The sequence below is a fragment of the Dama dama genome, chromosome 23 (assembly GCF_033118175.1).
Source record: "Dama dama isolate Ldn47 chromosome 23, ASM3311817v1, whole genome shotgun sequence".
Classification (NCBI taxonomy): domain Eukaryota; kingdom Metazoa; phylum Chordata; class Mammalia; order Artiodactyla; family Cervidae; genus Dama; species Dama dama.
Window position 1 is genome coordinate 78,537,982 of NC_083703.1, and position 27,134 is coordinate 78,565,115.

The 27,134-nt window shown below is 48.6% G+C and overlaps 2 protein-coding genes across 12 annotated transcripts in view; one reads left to right on the forward strand and one right to left on the reverse strand.

Annotated features, from left to right (window-relative positions):
• Nucleotides 1-6,877, forward strand: part of BCAS4 (breast carcinoma amplified sequence 4) — a 56,710-nt gene extending 49,833 nt beyond the window's left edge. For 2 of the 3 annotated variants that reach the window (XM_061127514.1, XM_061127513.1), the window contains one exon: nucleotides 6,325-6,877. In XM_061127514.1, the coding sequence (XP_060983497.1) occupies nucleotides 6,325-6,447 (123 nt within the window). In that variant the 3' untranslated portion in view covers nucleotides 6,448-6,877. The remainder of the gene's footprint in view (nucleotides 1-6,324) is intronic. The other variant, XM_061127512.1, reaches the window with a different exon arrangement.
• An 8,681-nt stretch (nucleotides 6,878-15,558) lies between these two features.
• Nucleotides 15,559-27,134, reverse strand: part of ADNP (activity dependent neuroprotector homeobox) — a 36,374-nt gene continuing 24,798 nt past the window's right edge. For all 9 annotated transcript variants that reach the window (XM_061127506.1, XM_061127505.1, XM_061127503.1 and 6 more), the window contains 3 exons: nucleotides 26,043-26,155; nucleotides 24,193-24,285; nucleotides 15,559-21,044 (listed from right to left, as the gene is read on the reverse strand). In XM_061127506.1, coding sequence (XP_060983489.1) covers nucleotides 17,937-21,044; nucleotides 24,193-24,285; nucleotides 26,043-26,150 — 3,309 coding nt within the window. In that variant the 5' untranslated portion in view covers nucleotides 26,151-26,155 and the 3' untranslated portion in view covers nucleotides 15,559-17,936. The remainder of the gene's footprint in view (nucleotides 21,045-24,192; nucleotides 24,286-26,042; nucleotides 26,156-27,134) is intronic.

Consider the following 27,134-nt stretch of genomic DNA (forward strand, 5'->3'; position numbering starts at 1 on the left):
TATTGAACAGGGTCACAGGAGGTGAGGTTGTTGTTTACCCAGTAGGTTGGGCCTCTTCCAAGTCCCCTGGGCTGGAGGTGCCTGGTAACTTGGTGGGTGAGTCTCTGGCTGCCTGAGCTTGCATCCATGGTCAGCCTGAGGCCTCTGCCTCCCAGAGGTGGACCACACCTTAGAGCCTCAGAACCCGGCCCACGTGTGGGATGGCGATGTGGTGTTTCTTTTGAAGTGGAGTGTTTCTTAGTGAATTGGGACAGGATGGAGGTGCAGTGATGTCTCAAGAGCAGCCGACCAAGCAACACTCTAGCCTGGGGACAGTCAGCAAGGTGGACCGGGCCCTGAGCCCTGCAGCCTGTGTCTGGTGGCCCCTTACTTGGTGACCACTTGCATGGGCGAGGGATGGGTTTGTTATGCCTGTTCTACTTAGGAAGACAGATTTAATTTAGGGGCAAACTAAAAATACCAAACCTGGCCTGCCCCCATCTTTTTTTTTGGCTGCGCTGGGTCTCAGTTGTGGCACACGGAATCTTTTAGTTGTGGCATGTGAACTTCTTAGTTATGGTGTGTGGGATCTAACTCCCTGACCAGGGACTGAACCCAGGGCCCCCTGCATTGGGAGCATGGAATCTTACCCGCTAGGCCACCAGGGAAGTCCGTGGGGCCTGCCCCCATCTTTGTAAATAAAGTTTTATTGGCACACAGCCACGCCATTACTTTATCATTGCCTGTGGCTGCTTTGGGGCTGGAGGAGCAGAGCTGAGTAGCTGTGACCCAGACCATGGGGCTTGCAAACACTTACTGTCTGGTCCTTTGCAGAACAAATGTGCTGAGCCTGGCCAGGACTCACGGGGGGCCGTGGGGGGTTTCTGGGTACAGGACTGAAGCCCTGAGGCAGGTGGGCCCGGCTTCAGCAGATGGTGCTCTGACTCGGGGGGTGGGGGGCTTCAGAGGAGAGGCCCCCAACCCAGGCTGGCCTGAGGCTTTCCTTTGCCACTTGCTGCAGCAGCCTGGTGGGGGCTTTTGTCAGAAGAGCAGCCGGTTGGGGATGTAGCCCGCCCGGGGGGGGCCAACCCCGAAGCACCCACCACCAGAAGCAGTGAGTTCTGGAAAGGCGACGTGGCCGCCAGGGGCCCAGGGCCGCCCGCAAGGGGCGCCTCAGCCCAGCCACCGGGAGCTTCCAGATCATCTGATTTTCCAAGAGAAGCTAGCTGGCAGGCTGGTTTTTCTGAGAAATCTGATTTTTTTCAACATGTTTGAAATTAATTCCAGTTTTTAAAAATCATGCAGCCAACCAAGCACGCGCGCACATACACACACACACATACACACACGTCTGGTGTGTGGGCTGCGGGTTTGGGAACTCGGGGGTCCGGGGTGGAAGCAAGGAAGACGTGGGAGGCTGGGCAGACCCGGGAGGGCCTGCCAGGCCCGGCGCCCCAGCTCCAGAGGCCCTCCTCCAGCTGGGGGCGCGGGCTGGTGGGGGTGGGGGGCCAGGGGGAGGGTGGCAGGGCCCTGGACCTGTGGTTTCAGGTTTCCTCCCATCCGGCTCCCCCCTGGTGGAACCTTCCCGCCCGCAGGCTGGGGGGAGGGGGACGAAGCCTCAGGGAGGTGAACAGTCCTCCTTGCGAACCTGGCCGCTCCTGGAGAAGCATCTTAGTATCAGCTGCAGGCCAGGGCTGGGCCGGGATGCTCTCAGAAGTCCCCTCCGAGATTCTGCAGGATTTGGGTTTGAGGCTGGAGCCTTGTGGGGCAAGGGGCAGGGGTGACCTGGAGCCGGAGAGGCCTGAGTGGACCCCAGCCCCGTGGTTGCCTGGCTCACGTGACCTCTGAGTTGGGGACCGCCCCTCCTGTTGCAGGTCTGTCCTGAGAATCCAAGAAAGCATGGGCGTGAGAGGGCTGGGTTTCCTTGGCACCCTGGGGGAGGGCCCAGGACTGGGGCCTGGCCTCCAGGGTGTGGTCCTGCTCAGCCTGACGGCATCTGGGGTGCCTGGCTGTCTGTAGCTTCTGCACCTGCCACTTTTGCCTCTGGTTTCCAGGCGTTTGCCCACACTCCTGTGAATTTATTATTTGCTTTAGGCAGGATGCTTGGTTGCAAGTGACAACTGCTCAGGTCACCCTGGCTTAAGAAGAGAATCCCGTGGTCTCATGAACAGAAAAAGTCCCAAGGTAACACTAAGTGTGTGTCAGTCGCTCAGTCGTGTCTGGCTCTTGGCGACCCCATGGACTGTAACCCGCCAGACTCCTCTGTGCATGGGATTCTCCAGGTGAGAACACTGGAGTGGGTTGCCATTTCCTTCTCCAGGGGATCTTCCCGACCCAGGGATTGAACCCCGGTCTTCTGCATTACAGGCGGATTCTTCACTGTCTGGGCCACCAGGGGAGCCCAACACTGACTAGTTAGCACTAACCTTGGGCAAAATGCGGTTCAGGTGCTCCAAGGATCCTGTCAGGATTCTGCGTTGCTTCCCCTCCCAGCTCTGCTCCCCTGTGTTGGCGTCTTTCTCGGGCAGGCCCTCCAGCGTGGTGGCAGAAGTGACCCCCAGGCTCGTGGCGCGTCCTCGCACAAACCTGCGAAGGGCCGATGGGAGCAGAAAGCATGCCTCCCCCAGTAGCCAGAGCCCCAAGCCTGTTTCTCAGCTGGATGAGCCTGGGTCACCTGCTCACCCCTGGACCAGTCACGGCCCGGGTGGGTCAGGCCTCCTCTCACCCCTCCTTCAGCTGGGGGTGGGGGGTGGGGAGGGCAGCGGGGATGGGGAGCTGACACCGGGGACCCCTCAAGATCATCAAGGTACTGATACCCACGCAGGACGTGGAGGCTGAACAGACTGAGCTAGCATCCCATGCCCACCCGCTCTCCAAGAGCAGCATGGAGGGCTGAAGCGGCCATGTTTGGAGCCCCCAGCTCAGCTCAGGGCACCCCACCTAGGCTGACAGCAGGCCCAGAGCTCCGACGAGCTGTGAGTCACTTTCCCACAAATTTCCCATGTGTCCCAAGAAGTTGTTAGGGGCTGGGCTCAGGGCCAGGGTGGAGGGGCAAACCGGCCTCCGGGGTGTCTCTCACCATCTCCCAGGCTGGGGGCCCCCACAGAAAAGGGGAGCAAGTTCGTCTGGGATGTCTCATCCTTATGAGTCCCTGTGGGGTCCGGGTGAGAGGCTTCCTCTTGCGAGCACACACGTGGCCACTCTCTAATAATCCACGGTGCTGGCAGAAGGCTCACCTCTCCGGGTGTTCCCCTCCTCCTTGAGTCTGAACGCAGGAGGGACGGTTCCGCTCCATCACCAGCAAAAGTGCCACCGCTTTTTGCACTAGACCTAGCTGGCACTAAAGATACAATTATATCTAAAGTTGCTCGGAGACTCTCAGGATTCCTTCTTGGTTCCTTCATCGTTATATGAATTTTCTCCTTTTTCCTGGAGCCTGTCTCCTTGAAAGAGGAGGCAGAAGCCTCATCCCCGTTGGGAGAACCATTTCAGAAAGAACATGGAAGGACTTCCCTGGTGGTCCAGTGCCTAAGACTCCAAGCTCCCAGGGCACGGGGGCTGGGGTTCGATCCCTGGTCAGGGAACTAGATCCCACGTGCCGCAACTAAGAGTTCACAGGCTACAACTAAAGATCTTGCATGCGGCAACCCAGTGCAGCCAGATACATACAATAAATAAATAAATATTCTTAAAAATACAAAAAGAACAGTGGGTCAAGAGGCCCAGCATCCCCAGGACAGGGACACCAGCTCTGGCCTGGCCCCTTTCGCTATGTCCCCAGATCAGGAGAGGAAGGTACACTTTAACCCCCAGGCCATCTGTTAGGACAAGGGAGCTGGTCTTTGAACTGTCATTACTTGCCTGTTGCATTTTCTAGATACTACAGCGGTCAGATCTCAGGAGAAAGAGGGTGAGGATAATTTAAAATGATGGCTTATCCACGGACGGCATCCTTCAGGCTGCGAGACGATCTTGGGGCTCCTTTCCCAGCTGTGTTTTGGTTGTGGTGCTATGGGAGGACTCCAGTCCACTCGCAGGGGTGGGGGGGCAGCCTAGGAAGATGCTGGGAGAAGGGGGTGAGTGTGTCCCAAGTACCGCCCCCCCCCACCTCCACCCCTGCCAAGCGGGCTGAGCCCAGAGCAGCTGACCCGGTGTCCGCTGGTTAAATGTTCCCTTTTATGAGGCAGACCCTTGTCCAAGGTGACTTGATTGCTTGTCCCAGCTTTCCAGATGTGGGTGGTGGTGACTCCGGGAGGTATGCAGTCCCTGGACCCCGGGTGCATTCTACCTTATCTGAAATAAGGTAGATAAGGTATTCTTTGGTGGTTTTTTTTCTGCAGCAGAGACAGGCTCTGGTGGGGAGTGGGGAGTTCAGGGCTCAGACATTAGAGTCTGTGTTTTCTCACCCCAAATCCGGCCACTCTCACCTTGAAGGGACGCCTGCCTGCAACAGCTTCTGCTCTGGTCCCTTCTTTCCCCTCCAGTCTGGTCTCTGCTCTTTCTAAAACACATCTCATTACACACATTCTCTGCCCCCCCATCTCTCTCCTGATCTCTTAGGATAAAGTTCTTACTATGACCTCCAAGAACCCATGTCATCTGGTCCTGGTTTACAACTTCCTGTCCACACGCTGACCCGCCCGACTCCAGACGGACCCACCTTGGTGCCCGTCGCCCAGCACACCCCCCAGCACTGTCTGCACGGTCACGGGGTGTCTGCAGCCTGGCCACCACCCTTCCCGCCGACCCCCACACAGCCCTCCTAGGTCCTCAGCTGCTGGGAACCTCTGACCCCTGCAGGAGCTGGGCCCCTCCTGGGCTCCGAGGGCCCCGGCGCCACCTCCCGTATTCCCCGTCACACGTTGGGGGTGTGTTCCCGGCGGCTCTCTGGTCTGCGGATAAGCAGGGAGCCCCTGATGTCGGGCTGCGTCCTGTTCACAGTGGTGCCCTTGGCCGGGTGCGAGCACGTGTGAGGTAGGAGAGGCGGGGACAGGTGCTCGGAGTTCTCGGGGTGGGGGGGTAAGGCACCTTCCTGGGCTTTGTCTCCCCCGCCCCCCGCCGCAGTGGGGAGGGCGGTCCTGGTGTTGCTGCGGGGACAAGCATGGGGCAGGTGAGGGCACACGCAGGGCAGCGTGGGGCTCATGGGGGTCTGAGCTTTGGGGGAGCTGTTATTAACCGTGGGCCGGAGCCCCACATCACGTGCTGGCACCTGTGGCGGCGGCTGAAGGCTGGCGCAGAGATGGGGCCCTGGGGGCGGAGCTAGGACCTAGGGGCGGAGCTGGGGCCCGGGGGCGGAGCTGGGGCCCGGGGGCGGAGCTATGGCCCGGGGGCGGGTTGGGGGCGGTGGAGGGGTGCGGAGGTGGCCTGTGGATCACACAGCAGAGGGAGCTGCGGGTGGGGGTGAGAGGACCAGAGGTGGTCAGAGGGACCCCAGGTGGAGACGTGCAGAGCTTCCTCCCTCTGCCCCCTGGACCCCCACATTACTGCCCGTATCTGCCTGCCGGGTCCACCTGGGAGCCTTGCAGACCTTCCCTCCTCCGAGCAGGTCACGGAATCAGCCCCGGCGCTGAGACTCACCTGAGAGCTTTGAAATACTCAGGTGCCCGGACCGGACCCCAGACCGATGACGTCAGGCTCTGGGGCCGGGGCCTGGGCATAAGCATCCATTACTCTCACAGGGGGCCCCCTGTGCAGCCACGTTTGAGAAGCACTATTTGGGGCGGTCCTCTGTGAAACCGTTTGACCCAGAGATGCCTATGTAACCTGTAGGGTTAGGAGAGCTTGGAGACCATTGCTTGATGGAAAATCTCCCCTCCTCAATCTCCCTGCCACAAAAACCCACAGGAGACATAAGTAAGCCCTTCTTAAAATGGTTCAATTAAAAAAAAAAAAGTAACACACGCATATGGCCCGGTCTTCAGGAGCACAGACGGGCGCTCACAGAACCATCGCCAACCCCAGATCCCCCAGCGGCGGCCTGTGGCGCTGTCTAGACTGCCGCTGCTGCGGGTCTAAGTGCCCCTTCCTGGCATTCGGTGGCCCGAGGTGCACCTGCGTTCTCAGCCATCCTCCCAGACCCTTGTTCCGCCTGCTCTCAAACACTGCAGCGCTCTGCGCACACGAGCCAGCCCTGCCGGTCCCCATCAGGTGTCAGACTGGCTGGCTTTGGCTGTCGCAGGCCGTGTGACATTGACCTTCATTCTTCACCATGATTCTTGGTGAAGAATCATGGACTCTGCTCGCCTGAACCACCCTCCTGCGGGGTGAACTGCGACTGGAGTTCTTGGCTCTCAGAACAAGTGGCTTCACGTGACTGACCGGGCACCTGGTTTTCTGTCCTTCCAGAAGCGGTGGGCACCGGTGGCCCCGACGTTCGAGCTGCCCGCGTTGTACAGAACGGAGGACTATTTTCCGGTGGACGTGGGGGAGGTGATGCCCCGACCCTCCAGCTGTCAAAGGCGTCTGTGAGCGCTTCGGTCCTGCCATCCCAGCCGTGGGGAAGTGAAATCTGTGTGCAGAGCAGATGTGGTTTTCTTCTTTTCTTTTATTGTTGTGGATTCGTTTTCTGAGTTTTCCCCCTTACTTCACGGGGGTGCATGGGGTTTGGAGAAGCACTTGGGACCCAGGGGGTGGGAAGTGCCTCAGTGATGAGCTGGGAAGGCCTCCTCCACCAGCTGTGGCCTGCTTGGTGGTCTGGACGAGGTGGTCACCCCTGGGGATAGCTGGTCACCCCAGGTTACGGGCTGTGGGGACATGGATATCTTTGCACAGGAATTGTGGGGGTCTTGGGAGGTGTCACCAGGGTGCATGGCTCCAGGTCCATCTGTATTGGCTGGTTTGTCTGAACCCCAGTGCCCACTGGCCCTGTGAACCATCTCAATAAAGTGTCAAGAGGTCACCTGGTGTAAATGTTTCCTCCTGCCACCCAGTCAAGCCAGATCCTCAGAAGCTGCTTATTCTAATGCCCCTCTCGCCTGAGGGGAGTGCACAGCTCTGGCCTTCAGATGCCCAGCAGAATGCTGAGACCATTAGGATTTCCTGAGGTCTCCCAAGCGGTGTTTGCTTTAATTTCTCCTCATGTAGGTGGGTTTTGAGCTATTGTCCTGAAACGTTGGGTTCCTCACTTTGGTGATGGCTATTTCTAGTTTCTGGAATCTTTCCCAGAGCTGAGAACACACACACACACCCTGTTCTGCAGACCTGCATTCAGATTTCACACACACACACATACACACACACACCCTGTTCTGCAGACGTGCATTCAGATTTCACACACATACACACCCCCTATACTACAGACCTGCATTCATATTTCAAGGAAATCTGACATCATGAATCAGGCAAGAGGGCAGTAGTAGCAAGGCAAAAAAAAAAAAGTTGAGCCTTGTCAATTTTAGGACACTTTTTTAAATGAAAAGATATTAAGTGAAGCCCTTGTTTCATGTAGAGCCAGTGTTTTTGTATACAGATAATTTTTGTAAACTTACTTTAAAACGTTGAGACCTTATTATCCATTATTGAAGTATAAATCCAGTGTTGAGGTCACTGAACTTTTGCACATGAACACATCTGCCTGACCCTCACCCCATCTAGAAGCGCGCACTCGTCAGAAGCCCCCCGTGCTTCCTTCCAATCCCCCCCACCCCCACCCCGAGCTGACAGCATCCTGACATCTCGCAGCGCACAGGGGGCTGCTGTCTGGGCTTCTGTTCTGGCCCTGGAGGCGGACTGGCGTGTGCAGGCTTAGCGTGGCGGCTTTGTGCCCGCTCCCCTGGCCGCCGCCGAGTCTGTTCTGTGGGCAGCGTCCCTGTGGCTGCTGACCGTTCGTTGTCACAGCTGCGTTGTATTGATCAGGGCTGTTTTTTAACGAAGAGAGAAGCTTAGACACTTCCCTGTGCCCTGGTCTGCTGAGGGAGAGCGGAGAGTCGATAGGAAGTTCGTTTTTTCAGACAAGCGGCGAGGGCACGCGTTTCTGGAAAACCGGGCTTGTGTCGATGGCCGGAGGTGCCCACGCTTCTTTCTCCTTCCGAAGCCTGGACCGAGGGCCGGGGAGGCGGGTGGGGGGTCACGTGATCAAGCCACAGCCGCGAAGTGTCCTGAAGTAGAGGCCCGGGGCTCAGGGCCATCACCTCCTGCACCGTGGCTTTCCCTCTCTGAGCCCAGCCTCCTCCCCAGTAAGAGGCAGAGAGTAAGGGCGCCTGCCTCTGGGGGTGCGATGAGGAGTGATGGCCTGTGAAGGGGCCTGGCGATGGGCTCTGGGCAGCAGGCGGCTGTGAAGGTGGCGGGGCTGGGCGTGGGGAGGGCCGGCCAACCTGCAGGTCTTGGGGGCCTCTCGGCACCCCAGGGCCCGGGCCTTGGGAACGGCCCTACCTTTGAGAGTAAGACTGGGGCAGTGGAGCGTGAGAGCTGCCGGAGTCCTGCTCCGCCTTGCCGGCATGCTGTCCGGGGACTCTCCGGGGGTCAGCCCTCACCCCCAGGGCAGTGAGGAGGGGTGAGGTTCCTTGACAGCATCTCGGGAAACGGTGACTCATGAGCTAGAGCTGGTTTTCCCAAGTTTCCTGGAGCCGCAGTGCCAAACAATGACATCTTAGGGATGCTTGGAGACATTGGGCGGGAGGGTGAGCCAGGGCACAGTGCCTGCCAGGAATCGCTGACCTCGGTCCTCTGAGCGCTGAGGTGCTGGCCTGGGGCCAAGTGCCCTGACGGGCGTCATCTTCAGGGCAAGTGGCAGATGTCTCCTAGCAAGTCGACGAAAGCCCTGGTGGGTCAAACCCCTTGGAGAGTCAAACCCAAAGCCCACGGCCAGGGTCACTTTGCAGCCAGGGAAAGGGTGATCTTTGTCTTTTCTTTCTTCGGTGGCTGTTTTCGGACAGGGGTGCCAGAACCTAGGCCATCGCGAGTCTTCGGAAAAGCTAGGTCCTTTGACCATTCCCACGTTCCCCATGGATGTGAACTTCACATCTGTCCAAAGCTAGAGGTTTCAGAACAGTGGCCCACAGGTTGGCAGAGCCATGTGGTTTACCCTGAACTGTTTCAAAATTGTTTTCATGTTGAGACAACGCGGTTACCATCTGGGAAAAATAAAGTGAGTTCCATACCTCACTCTGTACACCAGGAACAGTTCCAAAATTCCAAATGGATTAAGGAGGAGTTCAATGTGTAAAATGAATTTATAGAATAAGGAGGCGGAAACATTGGAGAATCATAAAAAATCCAGGAGCCATAAAAGAAAATTGTGATATTTTTAAATCCTCTGCATGGCAAAAACAAGCAGAAAATTCAACCAAAAAAAAATATGAAAACAAAACAACAGAATTCTAACCAAATGCAAAAGCCAAATGACAAACTCGTAAAATATATTTGCAGCTTGTACTACAAAGGGATAATCTCCCTAGTATATAAACATCTCCTACAAATAAATAAGAGGAAAGAAACCCCCCAAAATAGCAAAGAATATGAATACGCATTTCACAGAAAAGACTATGCAAAAGGCATTTTCAAAATATGAAAAGATATTAACCTCAATCTGTAAGTATGAAAGAATATTGAATACTCGGTTTTCATTTATCACGCTGGCAAAAATAAAATGTTTTTTATGACACTGTTGGTGAAATTTTGAAGAAAGGTGCATTCTTATACATTGGTGGTGAGACACGACTCTCATGGAGATCATGGGCAGTGCCTATCAAAGCTAGAAATGTATGTGCCCTTAGGCAATGTGCACACCCAGTTCCATCCCTAGAGATCTAGCCTCCCAATATATACACACACAGAGAAATGATAAATGCAAAAGTTTATTCACTGCACATTGAAACAGCAGGAGGTCAGAGAGAATCTGTGTCCATTAACTAGGGATTGGCTCAGTTACAGCACCTCTGTACATGCATGGATGGGTGGAATCCTATGAAGATGTAAAAGTAGATTAGGAGTTCTTTACGACTTGGTGAGGAGAATCCCCAAAACCAAAGTGGAAGAAGAAGGACACGATATGCTATCATCTGTGTAAGAAAGGAAAGCACTAAAGTTCTCTGGGAGGATAAACAGACATTTGAAAATGGTGAACATTCTGTTTTCGGTGAGATGTGGCCTTTCCATTTTTATTTTATACTTTTTGATATTTTGGTGTTTCCCTATTCAAAAAATTCAATTAAAATAAGTTGCTAGCAATTAAAAATCAGGACATTTCTCATAAAGAACTGGGTTACCAGCTTCTACTCAAAAACTAAAATATGGCAGTATTGGGCTCATATTCTAGCCGGACAATAAAGTTGAGTCCCTTTAGAAGGGCCTCACTCTCCACGTTTCTCTTGTATCTAAATTATCTCACAAATTTCTTAACATGCCTGGACTCACTGGTATTTGCATTTGCAGAAGTCCTCAACAAATTATTAGCAGACTGAATCCAGAAACATATAAAGAGGATTAAACACCATGACCAAGTGGGCTATCTCCAAGGGATGCAAGGTGGGTTTAACACCTTAAAATCAATCAGTGCAACATACTTGGATCAATAAAAGTATTAAAACCCCCCACAAGATCATCTCCACAGATGCATGAAAAAGCATTTGACAAAACTCAATGTCCATTCATCATAAAAGCACTCCTTCTTGGGGTCAAAAGGAGAGTTCCAGAGAAGAGGTGAGAAGCCGGGCAGACACCCCCAAAGTGGTCTGTTTCCAGGATTATCAGTTCTCTCAAGACAACCTGTTAACCGAGGCACCTGGAGGCCTCAGGGCATCTCCCTCTGCATCTTAAAGCAAAATTCTGCTTTGTGCTTTGTCTCCTGGTCAAGAGAACAACCATCTTTGGGTTTGCAAGAATTCAAAGCAATTATGACTGAGCAGCTGTCACAGAAGTTCCTCTCTGAGCCCTGTGTATTTGCTGTAGACATAAAAGCATCAGAATTCGTCTTATCAGGAAGCACCATCTGGATGCAGTTTAGCCTTGCAAGCAGCTGGGCAGGGCCGGTGGCCGGAGGCTTGCTTCTGCCTTCTTCTCTGGGACTTCTGACGACTGTGCTTTGCTGTCGGCCCGTGATGCCGAGTTTGAGGAAGGAGGTAGAGAGATGGCTGCTGGGGGCAGGTGCACTCCATCAAGAGAACGACAAGATTCCCTCAAAGCACCAAGTCAAGCCAAGCCTGACTGCTGGAGGTCGGCCCCTCAACCGGAAGGACTTCCTCATGAGGTCATCCAAGGGAGCAGCACCATCATACATGCTAACGGTCAGTGTTTCATCAGCAAGGCTCTTCCGGGGGGAGACGTGCCCGAGGAGCGGGCAAAGGAGACCTGGAGGAGCGCCCTGGACGATGAGGTCTGTGCTTTCCTTCTGTGGGCACCAGGGCTGGGGTGGCTGCAGCGGTGACCCCTCCCAGAGTAAGCGTGCCCAGTGAGCGCCCACGGTCTCCTCATGGCTCCCAGGGAACCGTGGAGACATCACGGCATCATCGTGCACACGTGCTGTTTTCTACACACAAACTGCACCCCTGGGTGTAGAGATGGGGGTTCTTAGGCTATCTGGCGACGGTGTGTTTGTTGAATGGAGAGAAATAGAATCAGTCGTCTTACCCAGGAGGCCACTGGTAGCAAACAGATGAACTGGGGAAGGCTCATGCTGTAGCATCATTCGCTTGTGTCTTTAGAATGGTGGGAAAAAATTTAAAATTCATTTAAAAAGGGACTTCCCTGGTGGTCCAGTGGTTAGGATTTTGCACTTCCACTGCAGGGGGGCACAAGTTTGATCCCTGGTCAGGGAACTAAGATCCCACATGCCAGAAGGCGCGACAGAAGGAAAAAGAAAAGAATGGTGGTTTTCCGGCTTACTTGTCCTTTGGAGTCAGCTGGGCCACAGCCTGTGACCAACTGCGTCAGAATCTCTTGGGGAGGGTCCTCAGGATCTCTAAGTGTTAAAACTCCCCAGGTGACTTGGAGATGACACATTTTCTAAGAAGAGCTGTTAAGAAAAATTTCAAGGTTTCCTTTGAAGTGTTGAGACCTCAATATCCGTTTCACATCCTCCCTAGTGTAATGGATGGGATTGGGTTTGAGTTGGTTTCTGGTTTGGGCTTCCCTGGTGGCTCAGATGGAAAAACATCTGCCTGCAATGTGGGAGACCCGGGTTCGATCCCTCAGTAGGGAGGATCCCCTGGAGAAGGAAATGGCAACCCACTCCAGTACTCTTGCCTGGAGAATTCCATGGATGGGGGAGCCTGGTAGGCTACAGTCCACGGGGTTGCAAAGAGTCAGACACGACTGAGTGACTTCACTTTCACTTGAGTTGAACTGATTCCGCCCCAGCTCGAGGTGGGCACTGCCTGACCGAAGCCCACCCAGGTGAACCTACTCACAGTGACTCTCCAGGGTAGCTCTGGTCTAAGCCTTGTTTGGTGGTGTTTAGTCACTAAGTTGTGTCTGACTCTTCGTGCCCCATGGGCTGTAGCCCGCCAGGCTCCTCTGGCCATGGGCTTTCCCAAGCAGAAATACTGGAGTGGGCTGCTATTCCTTCTCCAGGGGATCTTCCCTTCCCATGGATTGAACCCAAGTCTCCTGCACTGGCAGGCGTTTTTTTTTTAAACCACTGAGCCACCAGGGAAGCCTGTCTTAAGCCTACCAGCATGGAAACTGGTTCTGGAATGGTCCAATTGGCCCCAAGTTCAGGACTCTTGCTCAGTAGTGAGGGAGGGGATACCCTCTCTCAGGGCAGGTGAATGGGAAGCAACAGGAACACCAGGGCACCTGCTTAGAATGAAGGTGACCGCGTGGGTGGCAGGGCCAGAAGACAAGAGGCCCGGAGGCCTGCCCACATCGCCGGGCAGCCTGCCTTCTTTGGGCACCACTGCTGCTTGCATTTTCCTTTACTAAAAGCCCAATTTGAGTTGGAGTTCCCATTACTGCCAATGAGAGTCCTATGTCAGAAAAAGGGGTCTAAAACCAGGTAAGAAGAGTTGGGTACTCAGTGATGGGCAGAGACTTCCCTGGGAAACTCTGAACCAAAGCCATCTGTTGACAAATGGGTTTGGTGCCATCTGGCATGCGTTAGGTAACACGAGTCCAGAGAGACACAGCCAATTTTTCCAGTCTTGCCTGGGCCAAGGAAAAGGTCTCACCTTGGTGCTAGTCTGCCCTGGACCCCTCTGATTTTCCTTTTCAACCAACAAAGCAAGTCTCAGACTCACAGCCCTTGGCAAGCAATGGTAGGTGGCAGTTTGTCTTACCATTTTGCCTTTGTGTTTTTAGGGGTGCCTCCATTAATAGCAAATCACGCTGGTTGGACTTTTCTTGCAAAAATACAGTTTAGCAGCTGTTAGGCAGATGTGGCAAAAATGACGGAGATGGCAGTGTGAATGAGAGTCGTTTGGGAGACACTGTGCTGGGGAAAGTAGGACGTGTTGGTTTAAAACCCGGGGCTCACGTGTCCTCGCGTTCACAGCAGGGAAAGCCTTTCTCAAGAGGGTAGTCTTCAGCCAAGATCAGGCCTGGATGGTGTGGCTGGGAAACCGAGGCTGTGGACTCAAGATATCCTGGGTCCAAATGAGCATCTCCCCTCTGCCAGCTGGAGTCTTGGGACAAGTTGGCTTCGCTCAAGCTTCATGTCCTGAGTACTAACACTCCTTTTACAAGACTTTTTTTGAGGGGGTGGAGGTGGATTTAGGGAATTGGGGCAGGACTGTTTTGAGGATTCAAATTATCTTGGAACCTAGTGCCCTACACTTGTTGGGCATTTGGAGAGTTTGGAAAGTTCCTGTTGAGTCAGTATGTGCTCAGGACGTGTGTGGGCTCCGGGCAATTTTATGAACAGTGTCAAACTTCTGGGAAAAGTGGAATGTTGCCCCTGGCCTGGAGGTTCCCTCCTTGGAGGACTCTGTATTTAAGCCTCTGAAGTCCTCTCCCGGGGGAAGCTGATAGAGCCAGCCCAGCAGATGCAGCCATCTTTTCACCTGCCATCCTCAATGCGGGGTCTTAAAAGTTTTCACTCCCAGATGGCTGTCCCTCTTACACAGCGGTCACATTCTGCTTCAGGCTAGATGGCGACACTTAACACATGCATGCACTGGAAAAGGTCCTTTTTTTTCTAGCCTCTTGCTTTATCAGCTTCCAAAAGGTGGATGATTTGCTTATCAGGAAAAGATATTAATAAAGGTACAGCCAAACTTTTGCAAAAACCAGTTTAGGTTTGACTGTCCTTACATCTTTCTAAGGGGTCCTGCTGGTGTTCTGGTGCACAGGTGGGGGTTGGTTTGCGTAACAGATGCGCGTTGTACACATGCTGAAAAAACAGACACCCCCAGCACCTCAGTTACGTGGTGCAGAGCATGTGTCCTGGAAATACTGGGGCCCTTCCCTCCTGAATCCTTCGCTGGAGCCCTTTGAAAACATGACTTGATTTTCAGGACGTCTGCAGCTATGCCTTACATGCAGATTTCTTGAATACAACTCCACCAAGTTGTAATCCCTCTAGGAATCAAGTCCTAGTGAATATTAATTTTTTAAAGTGGAGTTTGTTGATGGAAGTAGCAGGATGCAAAGAATTGCCAAATAGCAATCTTCCTTTTGTGCAAGTTTTGATTCATTTTTGAGCTAACCTTCTAGTAGCAGTTGGTAGAAAACACCTTTTTAACTTGCCTGTCTGGTTTATCTCAGTCTTTTTCTAGATCATGTCAAGGTGGCCCTTGAATAACTGGTATGCTGGAATGCATTTCAGTTTGGTGAGAGCAGTCTCTTGCCTTTATTTTCGGTCCTCTGGGGGTTTAGGAGTTATGCTCCTACACGACACTTTGGTAAAACATGCCTGCAGCTGGCGCCAGGCCAGTCAGCGACGGGGCGGGTCAGAAACAAGGCTCAAAGGGGGTGAAAAGATCACCGCCTGAGGAGGGGCAGAAGGCTGACCAGCCGCTCTGTGGAGTCCAGATTCCGTGTCCTCTACCTAGTCTCTTGGTAGAAATCAGATCTTCCCATCACTCAAGCTAAGTGGCTCTCAAGCTTTAGTGGTGAGATGGTCTGAGAGCCCCACCTCAAGGTTCAGTCCTCAGAGTAGAGAAACACTCCTGTACATGGCGGTGCTCATCTGGCAAAAGCAAGCTGAATGGCCCCTAGAGAAGTGATTCAGGTGGGGCATTCCTCAGTCTTTGATACAGATATTTTTCAAATGTATTTTCTCCCTTCTGAAGAAATGTGCATCTTTACAAGTGGGTAGGCATTTGGCCTAGACACAGCCATGGGGGTTGGGAGGGGGAGGAAGGGGCATTTCCTTTTCTGCTTGGAATTTAAGAGGGAACAACAAGCTGTTTGCTGAAGACCCTCGTACTATTCAATGGTAAGGAACCAAAGATGGGACAAGAAAAGGCTTATACGTGCTGAAACGGGAGAGAAACCATAATGCTTACTCAGTTTGAGTCTGGAACTTCTGGCTACAGGGAAATTTGAACGGCAAAAAGTGCTCTGGAATTTTGTTTTTCCTTGTTCAAAAGAAAATCTCCAGGATTATTCATTCAGTCTACAGTTATAGACCTTCTCTAATTAGAAGATGGTAGAAGGTCAGCTTTTCTTTCCAGATTATTCCAAAAGCAAACAGTAGCAACAGCATTGTTTTAAAATGGCTTTTATTGAGACACTTTCAGGACTTCTCCAATAGTTCTTACTGGGGAATCTTTATTTCCAGTTCTTAGGTGGCTCAACTCTCTTCCCCATGCTGACAAGGCCCACTCACACCACCACAGCAAGGAAGTATACTCATCTCTCTCTGCTCCAATGTCCAGCCCGGAGCGCACCTCTCCACCCTCACCCCCTATTCTGCACAAGTCTCACTAGTACTTCATGTAGGACTCTTAAGACCAGGCTAAATTCTTCCTATTAGGCAGAGTAATTTCAAAGGAAATGTGAGATGGCTTAAATGCAGCTGGTATTACTATCCTCAGGTAAGCCATGTTCTCAATGCCACCTTTTCTGATTAGGTAATCTGTAGCATCTTGGACGTCCACAGCATTTATAATCTGTGAAACAGATTTAAAATAGCTCCAAAAAAAAAAAAAAAAAAAGCTCTGTGCCAGCCCCAAACACCCTAAAGGTTCTAGTCCATTCTTGTGCTTTCTGCTGTATTGTTCTGAGAGGCATGATGTTACATTCTGGGGGGAGGCTGGTCAAACTTTTGCTCTCAGGTAACAAAAGCGTTAAGCTGAACTTTCTGGAGTCTTAAGAGATCACGGAAACTAGCCAGTCTACAGAACTCTTTAGGCAGATGTTCCTGAAAGGGGACTGACCAGCCTCCGCATGGACTAAAAGAGCATCCATCCCATCACGTTATCACCACCAAACGCACTGGACCACTTCTGCCACCTCCTAACTCCCTGTTCTGTGGTACGGGGTCACTTGCACCCTACCAGCTCCTGCATCTTGACAGCCCCCAGAACGCGTGCTCTCCAAAGCCTTTCTCTTAATAGCAAGATGGTCCAGAGTTAAAATAAAAGCAGAGAGTAGTTCCCTGGTTAGTACAACTGTTCCCATTATAAGGTGAAAACTACTATGGACTTCATTTAGAAGAAAGAACACCAGGGTATTAAGATTCTGCTTGCAAACCAATGCTTATTTATGTTTACATCCTTTATCACTGAGACATTTACATATCTAAGCAGGTTCTGATCCTTGACAATGGGGGAATTGAAAAAATTCAAGGATGTTTATTTTAGTGATTAAAAAGGTAAAAGACAAAAGTCAAACTGAACCAAAGAATTTGCAACAGGAGCCTGGAGAGAAAGCGTCTGTTATGCCATTCTTGGTCTTCCACAAGTTTCCTCAGTGGCTGTGCCTCCATCTCTGATGAGGAAGCCATGGCATCAACTGGTATAAGACCTATCTGACACACAGGACTGGAAGGTGTAAGAAAGCAAGTATTTACATTAAGCACAATACAGCAATTTATTTAGATGCTTAAAATGAATACAAAGGGAAATAAAGATCACAAAATTATACATACTACAACAGTGTGTCATATATTAGATGGTATAAATGAATACACCAGGGTGGTGTTTAACTAAAGATAAAACTAAATATCCAAAAAGCAGCACTCATTGGTCTGCTGCTTCAACACAACACACTTCCATACAGATCTAAAAGGTGTCAAAATTAGTAGCTGCAAAGTCAATTCTTGCATGTGATTTTTAGCTTAAAAGATTTCAGAAAACATCTGAAATGCCAGTTTTTGTCAGCTGTCATGTCAAGGATATTCAGAACAAGAAAAATTCTATAGTACAAGAGAGTCCAGATATATATCTTATGTGGCTGGCCTCTGTCGCGAGATTGTACAAGGTTATGTGCAAAAACTAAGTCTGTCCCGAAGTCCACACTAGCGTAGTTTCAGGCTTTTGCTAGGTCAACTAGATACAGCGCTTATTACACAGCAAGGGCAACACTAAAAAAAGAAACAAATCTATGGTGGGTACACAATAACAATATCATAAGCATCACTTGAATAGGTCTAAAAGACTGTACAAATATACATTTCAACTATTCAGAATGAATACATGAAAAAAAATTGATTTCCCCAAAGTCTACTGTACACATTGGACTGGTAGCTTGTGTGTTGGCCCTACACTACCATTTTAATCAGGAGAACGCTTCTCAAGGACGTCCAACCAGACATTGTTTTACAGAGGGAAAGAAATGTTGAGAAGGCAGATAAAACAAACCTCTGCTTTTTCTTGTGTGCGATCATGAGCCACCAGCTTATTGGTTTTTCACATTTAGTTACTGTGTCTGTCACAGAGTGTTCTAAAGCAAGATCAGCCAATCATGTGTCACAGACTTAGAAATAACCACTGGGATTGGAGTGGCCACATGTCCCCACCGCCTGATGACCCGACACTCAAAAGGCAGTACCAGTTAGAACACAGGTTTGCAGTCATAACTGAAAGGAGAACAGAGTTCCAGGCTGCAGCATTTGTCACCAAAGCCAGAGAGGTCAGCCCTTAAGCCTGCTGGCTGCTCAGTTTAACCCCCGTCAAGCTGCCGTGCATGGGTTCAGCCACCCCATCAGTCATGTTGTCAAACTGCTCCCCATCCTCACTGTCAATTGTGCTGTTCTGCCACTCAATCTGTGGGTTGGATAAGCGCTCATCATTTTCAGTTGCATTCTTCCACTGTGACTGGTCCTTGGACCAAAACCCTTCAACTTTTCCATAGGAACTATTCTTCCACTTCAACTGCTCTCTGTCACCTTGCACAGTAGCCTTTTTTTTGGCAGCTGGCTTACTGCTCCTTGCGTCTTCACTCTGGGAAGACTCATCAGACCAGGTTCCTGTTTTCATCTCACACGTGTTGTCCTCAAAGTCTGACACTTGTTGGGAACCAGGGCCGCTCTCAGATGGAGAAGCACCATCTTTCCACTCGACAACATCATCTTGGTCAGCCTCACTATCAGAGGCATCATGCGTTAGTTTGGTTGGCTCCTCAGTCAAATGAATAGTTTCATATTTTGAACCATCCTCCTCTTTTTGGTCTAGCTTCTCAGATTCTAAAGCATCTTCAGAAATTACCTTCGGTATGTGTTCCTCTGGGTTATCATTAGGGACTTTAGGCTCAACTTCAAAAACAGGGTCAAAAGGGCTATCACTTCCATTGGATTCTTCCTCCAAATTTTCAAAACTGTCTGAGGAACTGTCATCTTCCTTCCCGAGACTGAGCTTTTTGTCCGCTGTTTTACTAGCATGGACTCTGGAATCCTTCTCATCATGGTTTTCAAATAGCCACTCAGCATCAAAATCCATCTCATGCTTAACTTTGTTTAACTCTTTCATGTTGAAGCCCAGTAACACACCAGGCTTGTACTTTTCACAGTCTCTGACACACTTCTTCCTCTTGTTACTAAAATGGGAAGCAATGTCACTCTTCCACAACCATAAGCTTGCCGCCAGCTTCTCAATTTCTCTCCTGGTGGGATAGGGTTGTTTGTTGAAATATTTTGTTAGGAAGCTTTTCCTGGCTTCATAGGAATCATCTTCATGACCCTTAGGGTCTAAAGCTAAAACAACAGGCTCCTCAGGCTTCTCTTCAAAGAAGCCTGGTGAGTCGCTATCTTCATCCAGCTTTCGCTTCTTCAGCAAGGGAAACTCCATCTGCTCGTAAGTGCGCTTCACAGGTGCCAGGCCTGGAGACTGGTTGAGCCGCGAGGGTGCGTTTGTCTTGTCTTGGCCATTCTGGGTCTTCCCCACGCCCCTGCAGTGAACCAGATGCAGGGTGATGGTCGAGGCGGTCATGTTGCTGGTGTACACGCCGAGGCAGTGGATGCACTTGTAGGTCAGCTTCTTCTCCACCGGATGAACCGTCTGAATCACCTGGTGCCTCTCTCGCAAGTGATGTGCAAGTGCATCGGATATGGGTCCTTTCAGGATTGAAAAGCAAAGAGGGCAAAGGGTTTTCCCGACATCCTTTTTATAGGGCACTGCAGCTTGAGGTGAGCTTTTAACAGGGATATCTGCCTTTTCCTGCACTTTTGGCTGTGGCTTTGGAGGGATGGGTGGGTTGTTTTGGGCATGGTAAGCAACAGACTCAGCAGGAGCATCCCGCAGGTTATACGTGGTGACAAGGAGATGGATGTTAGTGTGACTACCCTGCTGCAATGTCAGATCAAAACTCAGAGTAGAATCTGTTTTAGGTCCCATCTCTTCGTCCACGTGAACCATCCGCATATGAGCCGCCATCTTTTCCACGTCATTGAAGGTTGACCGGCAATACGGACAGGATAGACCATGAATCAGCATATGGTTGAGCAGAGTGTCTGTGGGCAAATAGCGATTACAGTAGAGGCATTTGCTAGTGAAATTGTGTATTTTCATAATGTAGTTGGCTACTGCTGGGACTTTCTCAGCTTTATGTTCTTTTTCGAAGTGCACGCTATATACATTTTCAGGAAAAAGCTCATTACAGATTGTACATATTTTCCACTTCTGAGTTGAGGAAGTATTGGGTGGTGGAGGGCCAGTGGCAGCTGCAGTTGGCTTGGAGCTGGACTGACCTAATACTCTGGATGCCTGTGACTGGGAGAGGGAAGGAGACTTTAACTGGCCTGAAGAGAGAGACGGGGCATTCGGCGACTGCAGTGAGTATCTTGCTGGTGCCTGGGTCCTCTGCTCTGACCCAAGACCGTAAGATCTTCCATTGCCACTTGGAAGCAACTGCTTCACAGACTGAGACTGTTGAGGGATGGAAACCGATGCGTTGCCACCTAGCCCCAGTCTCATTGACTGACCAACGCCATAGCCCTGGCCTACAGATTTGACTCCGTAGTTGTTCTGCTGCAGGTGAACATTGGACATCATGTTGACACCTGTGGAATTTAAGTTAGGCTTTGGTATTGAGAGTCGATTCACCATCTGCTGTGATGGCAAAGACCGTACGTTTCCAGAAGCGAGGGAACCAATTCTTGATTGGAGTCCCATGCCCTTCTTCTCTTGAGGTTTGGGAGCAATTAGCATCAAGGGTTTGGATCGGGGAACCACCACATTTGTGTGACCAATCATGGCAGTGACCTGATAGCCTATGCGTTCGTGGTCTTCAATGACATGTTGTACCAAAGCTTCATAAGACTTTGGCATAAAAAGGCATCGCTTGCAGTGAATACTGCTCTCCTCCCGGGCGTTTGCGCCCAAGGGGACTGCACCGTTGAGCGACTTCTCTCCTGCCTTTGCTATGTAAGGCGCTGCCACATGCTGAAAGTGTTCCCTGTAAATGTGCTTCCTGACTATTTCATAAAGAGGATCTCGGTAAGTGCACTTCTTACAATAATAAACAGCTTGCTCTACACTGTCAGCCTGCTTAGGTTTAAGGCCATCACTTTTGCTTTTATCTTTGAAAGTGCTGAGGCTGCTACTTGGTGCGCTGGCGTTTGGAGCATGGAATATTTTAATGTGTGTTTCCAAAGTCTTTTTGTCTGCATTGAACGTACAATAGGGGCAATTAAGGAGAATCCTATTTTCAAAGTCTTCACTATGGACATTCCGGAAATGACTTTTGTAGGCAGAGAAAAATTTTGAAGAAAATGGGCAAGCGCTGCAGCAAAAAGGTTTTGTCCGATAGTCCTAAAGAAAAGACAAAAACTGGAATCAGAATGCCACTTCAGATAAGCATTAACAGGTTCTAGATTTTTTTCCCCAAGATAGTCTTGAAGAGACAATGCTATTTTTAGAACTGAAACTGTAATGCATTGATCTGAGTAAAACTTCCTTTCGCAAAATGCATAATTTATAAAACATTAGGTTGGTGCAAAGGTAATTGCGGTTTTGGACTGAATTTTAAATAATTATAACTAGGCTCAAACACATTTTTATAAATAAAAATAGGAACCATGAAAATCAACACATTTTTGCCAATGAGAAATAAGTTTGTTTATTCCTGTAGCGTGGTAAAAATCTGTGCTTCAGGATTCAACAAACTCTTGGAAAGCATTTTCTGCCTCCCGCTGGTTGTGAAAGCCTTTTCCCTGCAAAAAGCTGTCAAGATGCTTAAAGAAGTGGTAGTTGGCTGTCAAGAGTTCAGGTGAACATGGCGGGTGAGGCGAAACTTCTGACGTGTGCAGCCTTCGAAGCGCTGGCTGTGCCACACGCAGCTGGCTGGTGTTGGCACAGAAATGGGGCCCTGCTGCTGACCAGGGCCGGCTGCAGGTGGGCGGGTTTCCGGTGCGTCTCATCGATTTGCTGAGCATGCTTCTCCGCTGTAATGGTTCCGTCCGGATTCAGAGAGCTACACTGGCTCAGACAGGCGGCGACCACCGAACTGTGATCATGCTCTTTTTCTTCAGTGCCAGCACGGGTTTGGGAAGCACTCTGGAGCTTCCTCTCGGTCACGACCGAGCCGGCTGTCGCTGTCTGTCTCATAAAATCCACTTCCTGCTGCACGTCATGACCCGATAAGAGAAATGGCTCGTCGTCATTGCGTGGAACAAGAGAAGACACTTCAAAAGGCCTTTTTTTTTTTTTTTTTTTAATTTTTGGTTAGCTTATCATGAGACACCCACTTATCGAATTTTTTCACTTTTCCAATTTGCTGCAAATGCCGAACAACTGTAGAATGGGCAATGTTGTTCTTTGGCAACTTCTCCTGTAGTAAGAAGATCCACTTCGATGATGGCTCTAACCCGGTCGTTGTCAACTTCCGATGAGTGACCGCTATGTTCCTCATCAAGGCTCCCGTCTCCTTCATGAAGCCTCTTGAACCACCAGCGTGCTGTAAGCTTGTGAGCAGCTCCTGGGCCAAATGCACTGTGCTGCTAGTTGATTCCGCTGCTTTACAACCCATTTTGAACACGAGTAAGAAAATCACTTGAATTTGCTTTTTGTCTAACATCCTTTCCATAGTCTAAAATAAATATAAACAGCAAGTAATAAGTCATTCACAAAAAGACATAAAGTGAGACACGTGCATTAAAATGTATAACATAACTACATTTATTTAAAGTGTATTCCAACAGCAAAGGTAAATTTCAACAACGCAAAAACCGCAATTACTTTTGTACCAACCTAATATAAACTCAAATGAAAAAGCTGTTGTAAACTAGTAGACACTTACTTTGGTGTTACAAATAAAAACTCCATTCAGAATTCTTCCTCAGTGTTTTTAGAAAAGAACAGTCACATTTGCTCACTGGTTTAGAGAAACCCAAAGATAAATGGCTTCAAGATAAACATTTTATAGTTAGAAAGGACAAAGAATAAGCTAGGTGAAATCACTACAATTACTCTGTAAGTAAAGCTGTTAAGTTGCCAAAGGTTTCAGATTCACTATATACTAAAACTCAGGGCCCAGAGTGTTCTAGTGCAATTAGGCAATACGATACAAAGACACACCTTTGATCATTTCCATCATGGAAAATTTTTCATGGAAAAAAAGGGCACATTTTCAAAAATCTCAAACATTTCCCCCCTCTGATCTAAGTAGAGTGTAGTATTCGGATTTCACTGAGATCAAAAAACCCACTGATCTGAAAAGGCAGCTTTCTTCTGTAAGCCATGCTGTTCCTTCTTCTCAAGCAAGAGCAGCTTCAAAAGAAGTAATGAAGTGACAGCCGCTCTGATTCAAATTAAGAAATTAAGTAAAAATTCCTACAGAATGTGGGGAATGCAGGATGTTAAAAGGCCAATAAAATAAGCACTGCAGAATTTACTAGTATCAAAGAGCAACTTACAGAAACAAGTTCATTAACATCTGTGCAGTTGGTCCTTTGATGATAGGGGAAACACAAATTTGGTGAGAGGTGATCTTTCTTCCTTATAAAAAACTTCCCTTGTTTCAGACACTGGTTACAACCAAAATGAAATACTGCATTTCCTTCTTTAGTGTCGGTAAAACTGAATTAACCTAGTGATGTGTCCTACTGGAAGGCTTTCCTATTTTAAGGCTGCTGGTTAATACCCTTCCCTGGGTTATTAATAAGAAAAGAACCAGATGACATCACATTTCTGAGGTGGAGTTTAAAAGTACTGACTCCCTGCTAAGTATGTTCCAATGGATGAACAGATAAATAATCCAGAATTACAATCACCACTGAAATAAATAATGGTACAGTTTGAATTGATAATCACGTATCCCTGTGGGAAAAGACACATCACCCATAGCCCTCTATTTTTTGTTATAACATCACCTACCGTTATTTGTTGGCACTGCTGGTGCCTTTGATTTCACGATACTGTTTTTAATTCCAATCGGTAACAATTAAGCTACCCACCTCTACCATCCTCCAGAGCCACCTATCCCACACCCCAAGTGCTGGCTCAGATTATCCCACAGAGGCTGGGTGACGATACAGACGAGTAAGAAAACCTAAATGGAAGAAACAGTTCCTACTTCCCCTTTATAAAAAAAACAAGGACTGCAACACAGAAAAATGATGGATTCCCTAGATAAACTGAACACTGGAAGGAACATTTTAGAATCAGAAGAACCAGAATACTTTTGGCAGGGTTAGGGGAGGAGAGGGGAATTCTGATATACACTGGGCATCATAACTTTTAAGTAACAAACTTTCCTATTCCTCTTACATATAGTTTCAGGACAATGAAAAAAAATAGACCAAAGTACTTCCTATTTTTCTCTCTCTCTTAGGAAAATATGAAATAATAAAATGTTAACACTTTCCACATTAGGTTGACTACCAATAATGCAGCACTATGAAAGCTCTAGAACTGAAAAGGGAAGATGCTGCTTTTTGGGCAAGTCTCCTGTGCCACTTACCTGGTTTTTTGTAAGCGAAGGGTCCCATAGTCCTACATCCTCCCATGTAGTGTTTTTCAAATAAAAGTCATTAGGTTCAAACTGTTTAAAGTCCTAGAAAACAGTGAAAGAAGTTTCAAAAACACAGTATTAATTGTAGCCCAACTTGACATATAAATCCTATCTCTAACTAGGGCTGGGGAGACGCACAGGAAAGTCAACCCCACCCAGAACTAGGCTAGGAGTACTAAGGTTCTCAGGGAATACAAAAGGGCACATGGATGTTACAGTGAACACTGTATCAACTCAACATTCCCCTCATGGTCACCAGGTTTCCTAAGAAACCACTGGAAGTTCTACTTCAGTAAAAAATTAAGCCATGTATTGATACCAAAGCACCCTTCTTAAGAGTTGTAACTCATGAGCTGTAATATCAGAACAGAGTGTAGATGTGGTATCCTGGTTCTGTGCAAGAAAAATGTTCTATGGAGATGGGGGTGGGATTGGACTAGAAGGAAAACTCAGGATTTCTGAACCCCAAAAGGAGGACAGCTGCTCAAAGAAAGCATGTGGTATTACGTTAAATTACTCTTGTGTAAAAATTTGATCCCCCCCCCGCCCCCCACCAACCTTGAGATAGGTATATAAGTTTTATGGTAAAATTCTTCTTGTTCCCAAAAGGTTCACAGTTCAGTGTGGAATATCAAGTATACATAAATATATTCCAGAGTACATAGTGGGTGTAATAGGGATGAAAAAATCAAATGTAGGATAGGAAAAGTACCTTTAATATTTGCACTATTTATTCTTGTGAAGATTACTCCACTGCATGGGAAGTAAATGGACTATTTCATCAGGTAGATCTACCTGCACTTGAAGTATTGGAGAGGGTGTGGAGTGAACTTCCACACTGGGGATGACATAGCTAGAGAAATCCAATTCTGAGAAGCTTTAGTCTTCATGATATGCCCCTAGAGTAGGTAAGGGAACCAGGAAAAGAAAACCTGTTGCATGAAGGAAATTGCTTTTTTACTTTCAATTTCTTCCAAACATTTACCAAGTGGCTGTGCCCAGCACTGTGCTGGGTGCTGAGGAGATACAGACGGACAAGGTGGTTACAGTCCCTGACCAGCTGGACTTAAAAGGCTAGTGGGAAAAACAGCTTTAAACGTTTCGTTCCAATCAGAGGTTTCTGATCCACTAACCACAAGATCAGAGTAATGAGATCTAGAAGAGGAGACCACTGCACTGGTTATCCCACAGGGCTGGTAGAAAGCTCACAGAATAAAAGGCGAGAAAAACAGTTTGTAAAGTCTAAACTGTTACCGAGGGAAAGACAATAGTCTATGATGGGTCAAAAGGGCCAACAAATGCTCAAATCCCAAGGAAAGAGACAACAAACACCCCAACTACTACGCCTCAACAATCAGAAGGTCAACCAAAACGTTCAGGCACACCAGAATGAGAGCAGGCTCTGGAGTCCCACAGACAGACCTGCCGCATGTTCAGCTGTGAGGTGGACCTAAGTCTTCACTGGTTCTTCGTCTGTATATTTGAGATAAGAATTCCTATATCCCCCTAGGGGCTATTTTAAAGGATTTGAATTGAGAGACCATTTTAAAGCACCTAGTAGCAAAAGTCCGACATGGTACATTCTCAGTGGTAACTGCTTTTTCTTCAGGATGCAAAGATGAAAAAGCCCACTTTAGGGAGAAGGGAACAAGTTAGGCTAATTGAGAAAGTTCTAGCAAAGCTAATGCTGCAGTTAAACTTCAGAATCGCACCTAAAAATTAACGATCCTGGCCACTGACACAAGGTAATGGAGCAGAAGCTGAGTTGTGTGAAAATTAAAAAATGACATGCTACTTACTTCTATGTGTTCTTTACAGTATTCCAACCCAATGTCACTAAGTATTTTTTTCACAGTTTTCCGGGCTTTTCTTAAACTGCCAAGATTGTTGACAGGAAGTTGGAACATAGTTTCTATTGGAAAAAAAAATTTAAGTCAAGTCAAAACACGAACAACTTGCAATATTTACTAATTCCACTGATGGTAGGATCACAAACCCTGGCCCAGTATGACAAAAAAAGGTGAGTAGATATCCTTATCCAGTATGTTCTCAGTCCTTAAAGGAAGCACTCCCTGATCTTTTCTGTTTTTTAACAGGACATTTTATGTTGTAGATATCATGAATCCAGTGTGGCACAATTCTGATTAGACCTTTAAAAAACTAGTTTGGGATGAACTTATTTAAAGTTGAGAATTAGGATTATATCCCAACCAATTACTTTAAAATCAAATGTGAATGTTTTTCTCCTTGTGATGTTGAACCTCTGAAAACAGAAACATGTTCACCATTTCAGCATCATTCCCACATAATCTTGAGTGCCAGAGGAAGTCAGTTTGTGTTGCCTGGGAACTATCCTGTAGATTGTGATGGTGCTGGGAATTCTGCACACTGCCCAACTAGACACGGGCGGCCGTGCAGCCTGCCCCAGCCGGCACCACTCCTGGACAAGGGCGCTCGCGCGTGGCGTGGAGCGAGTGCTGAGATGGGGAAAGCCTAGCACTAGGCGTCAGAGCAAACAGTAACTGACAGACATCAGGGAGCCTTTAGAGAAAGGAAAAGCTTCTGTGTGTGTGAGGGAACTGAAAAATTATTTAAATGGCCCAATACATTAAAGTAGAAATTCAGATCCACTTTTCCAAGTTCCTTAAAAACAGTGATTAAGAAAATAAAACTTGGGCAACTGATAATTTGTATAGCTTCCAAAGTGACCATGAATGTTTCCTACACAGCAGGGTAAAAATCTATTATCGACTTAATAATCTAAATAAAATTTACAGGCTATAAAGTAGCTCTAAAGACCAAAACCAGGCAGAAACAAAAGCCGATACAACATCAGGATTTAAAATTCAGTACCTGCAAATCTGACTTTCTAATTAATAAAGGCTGTCACT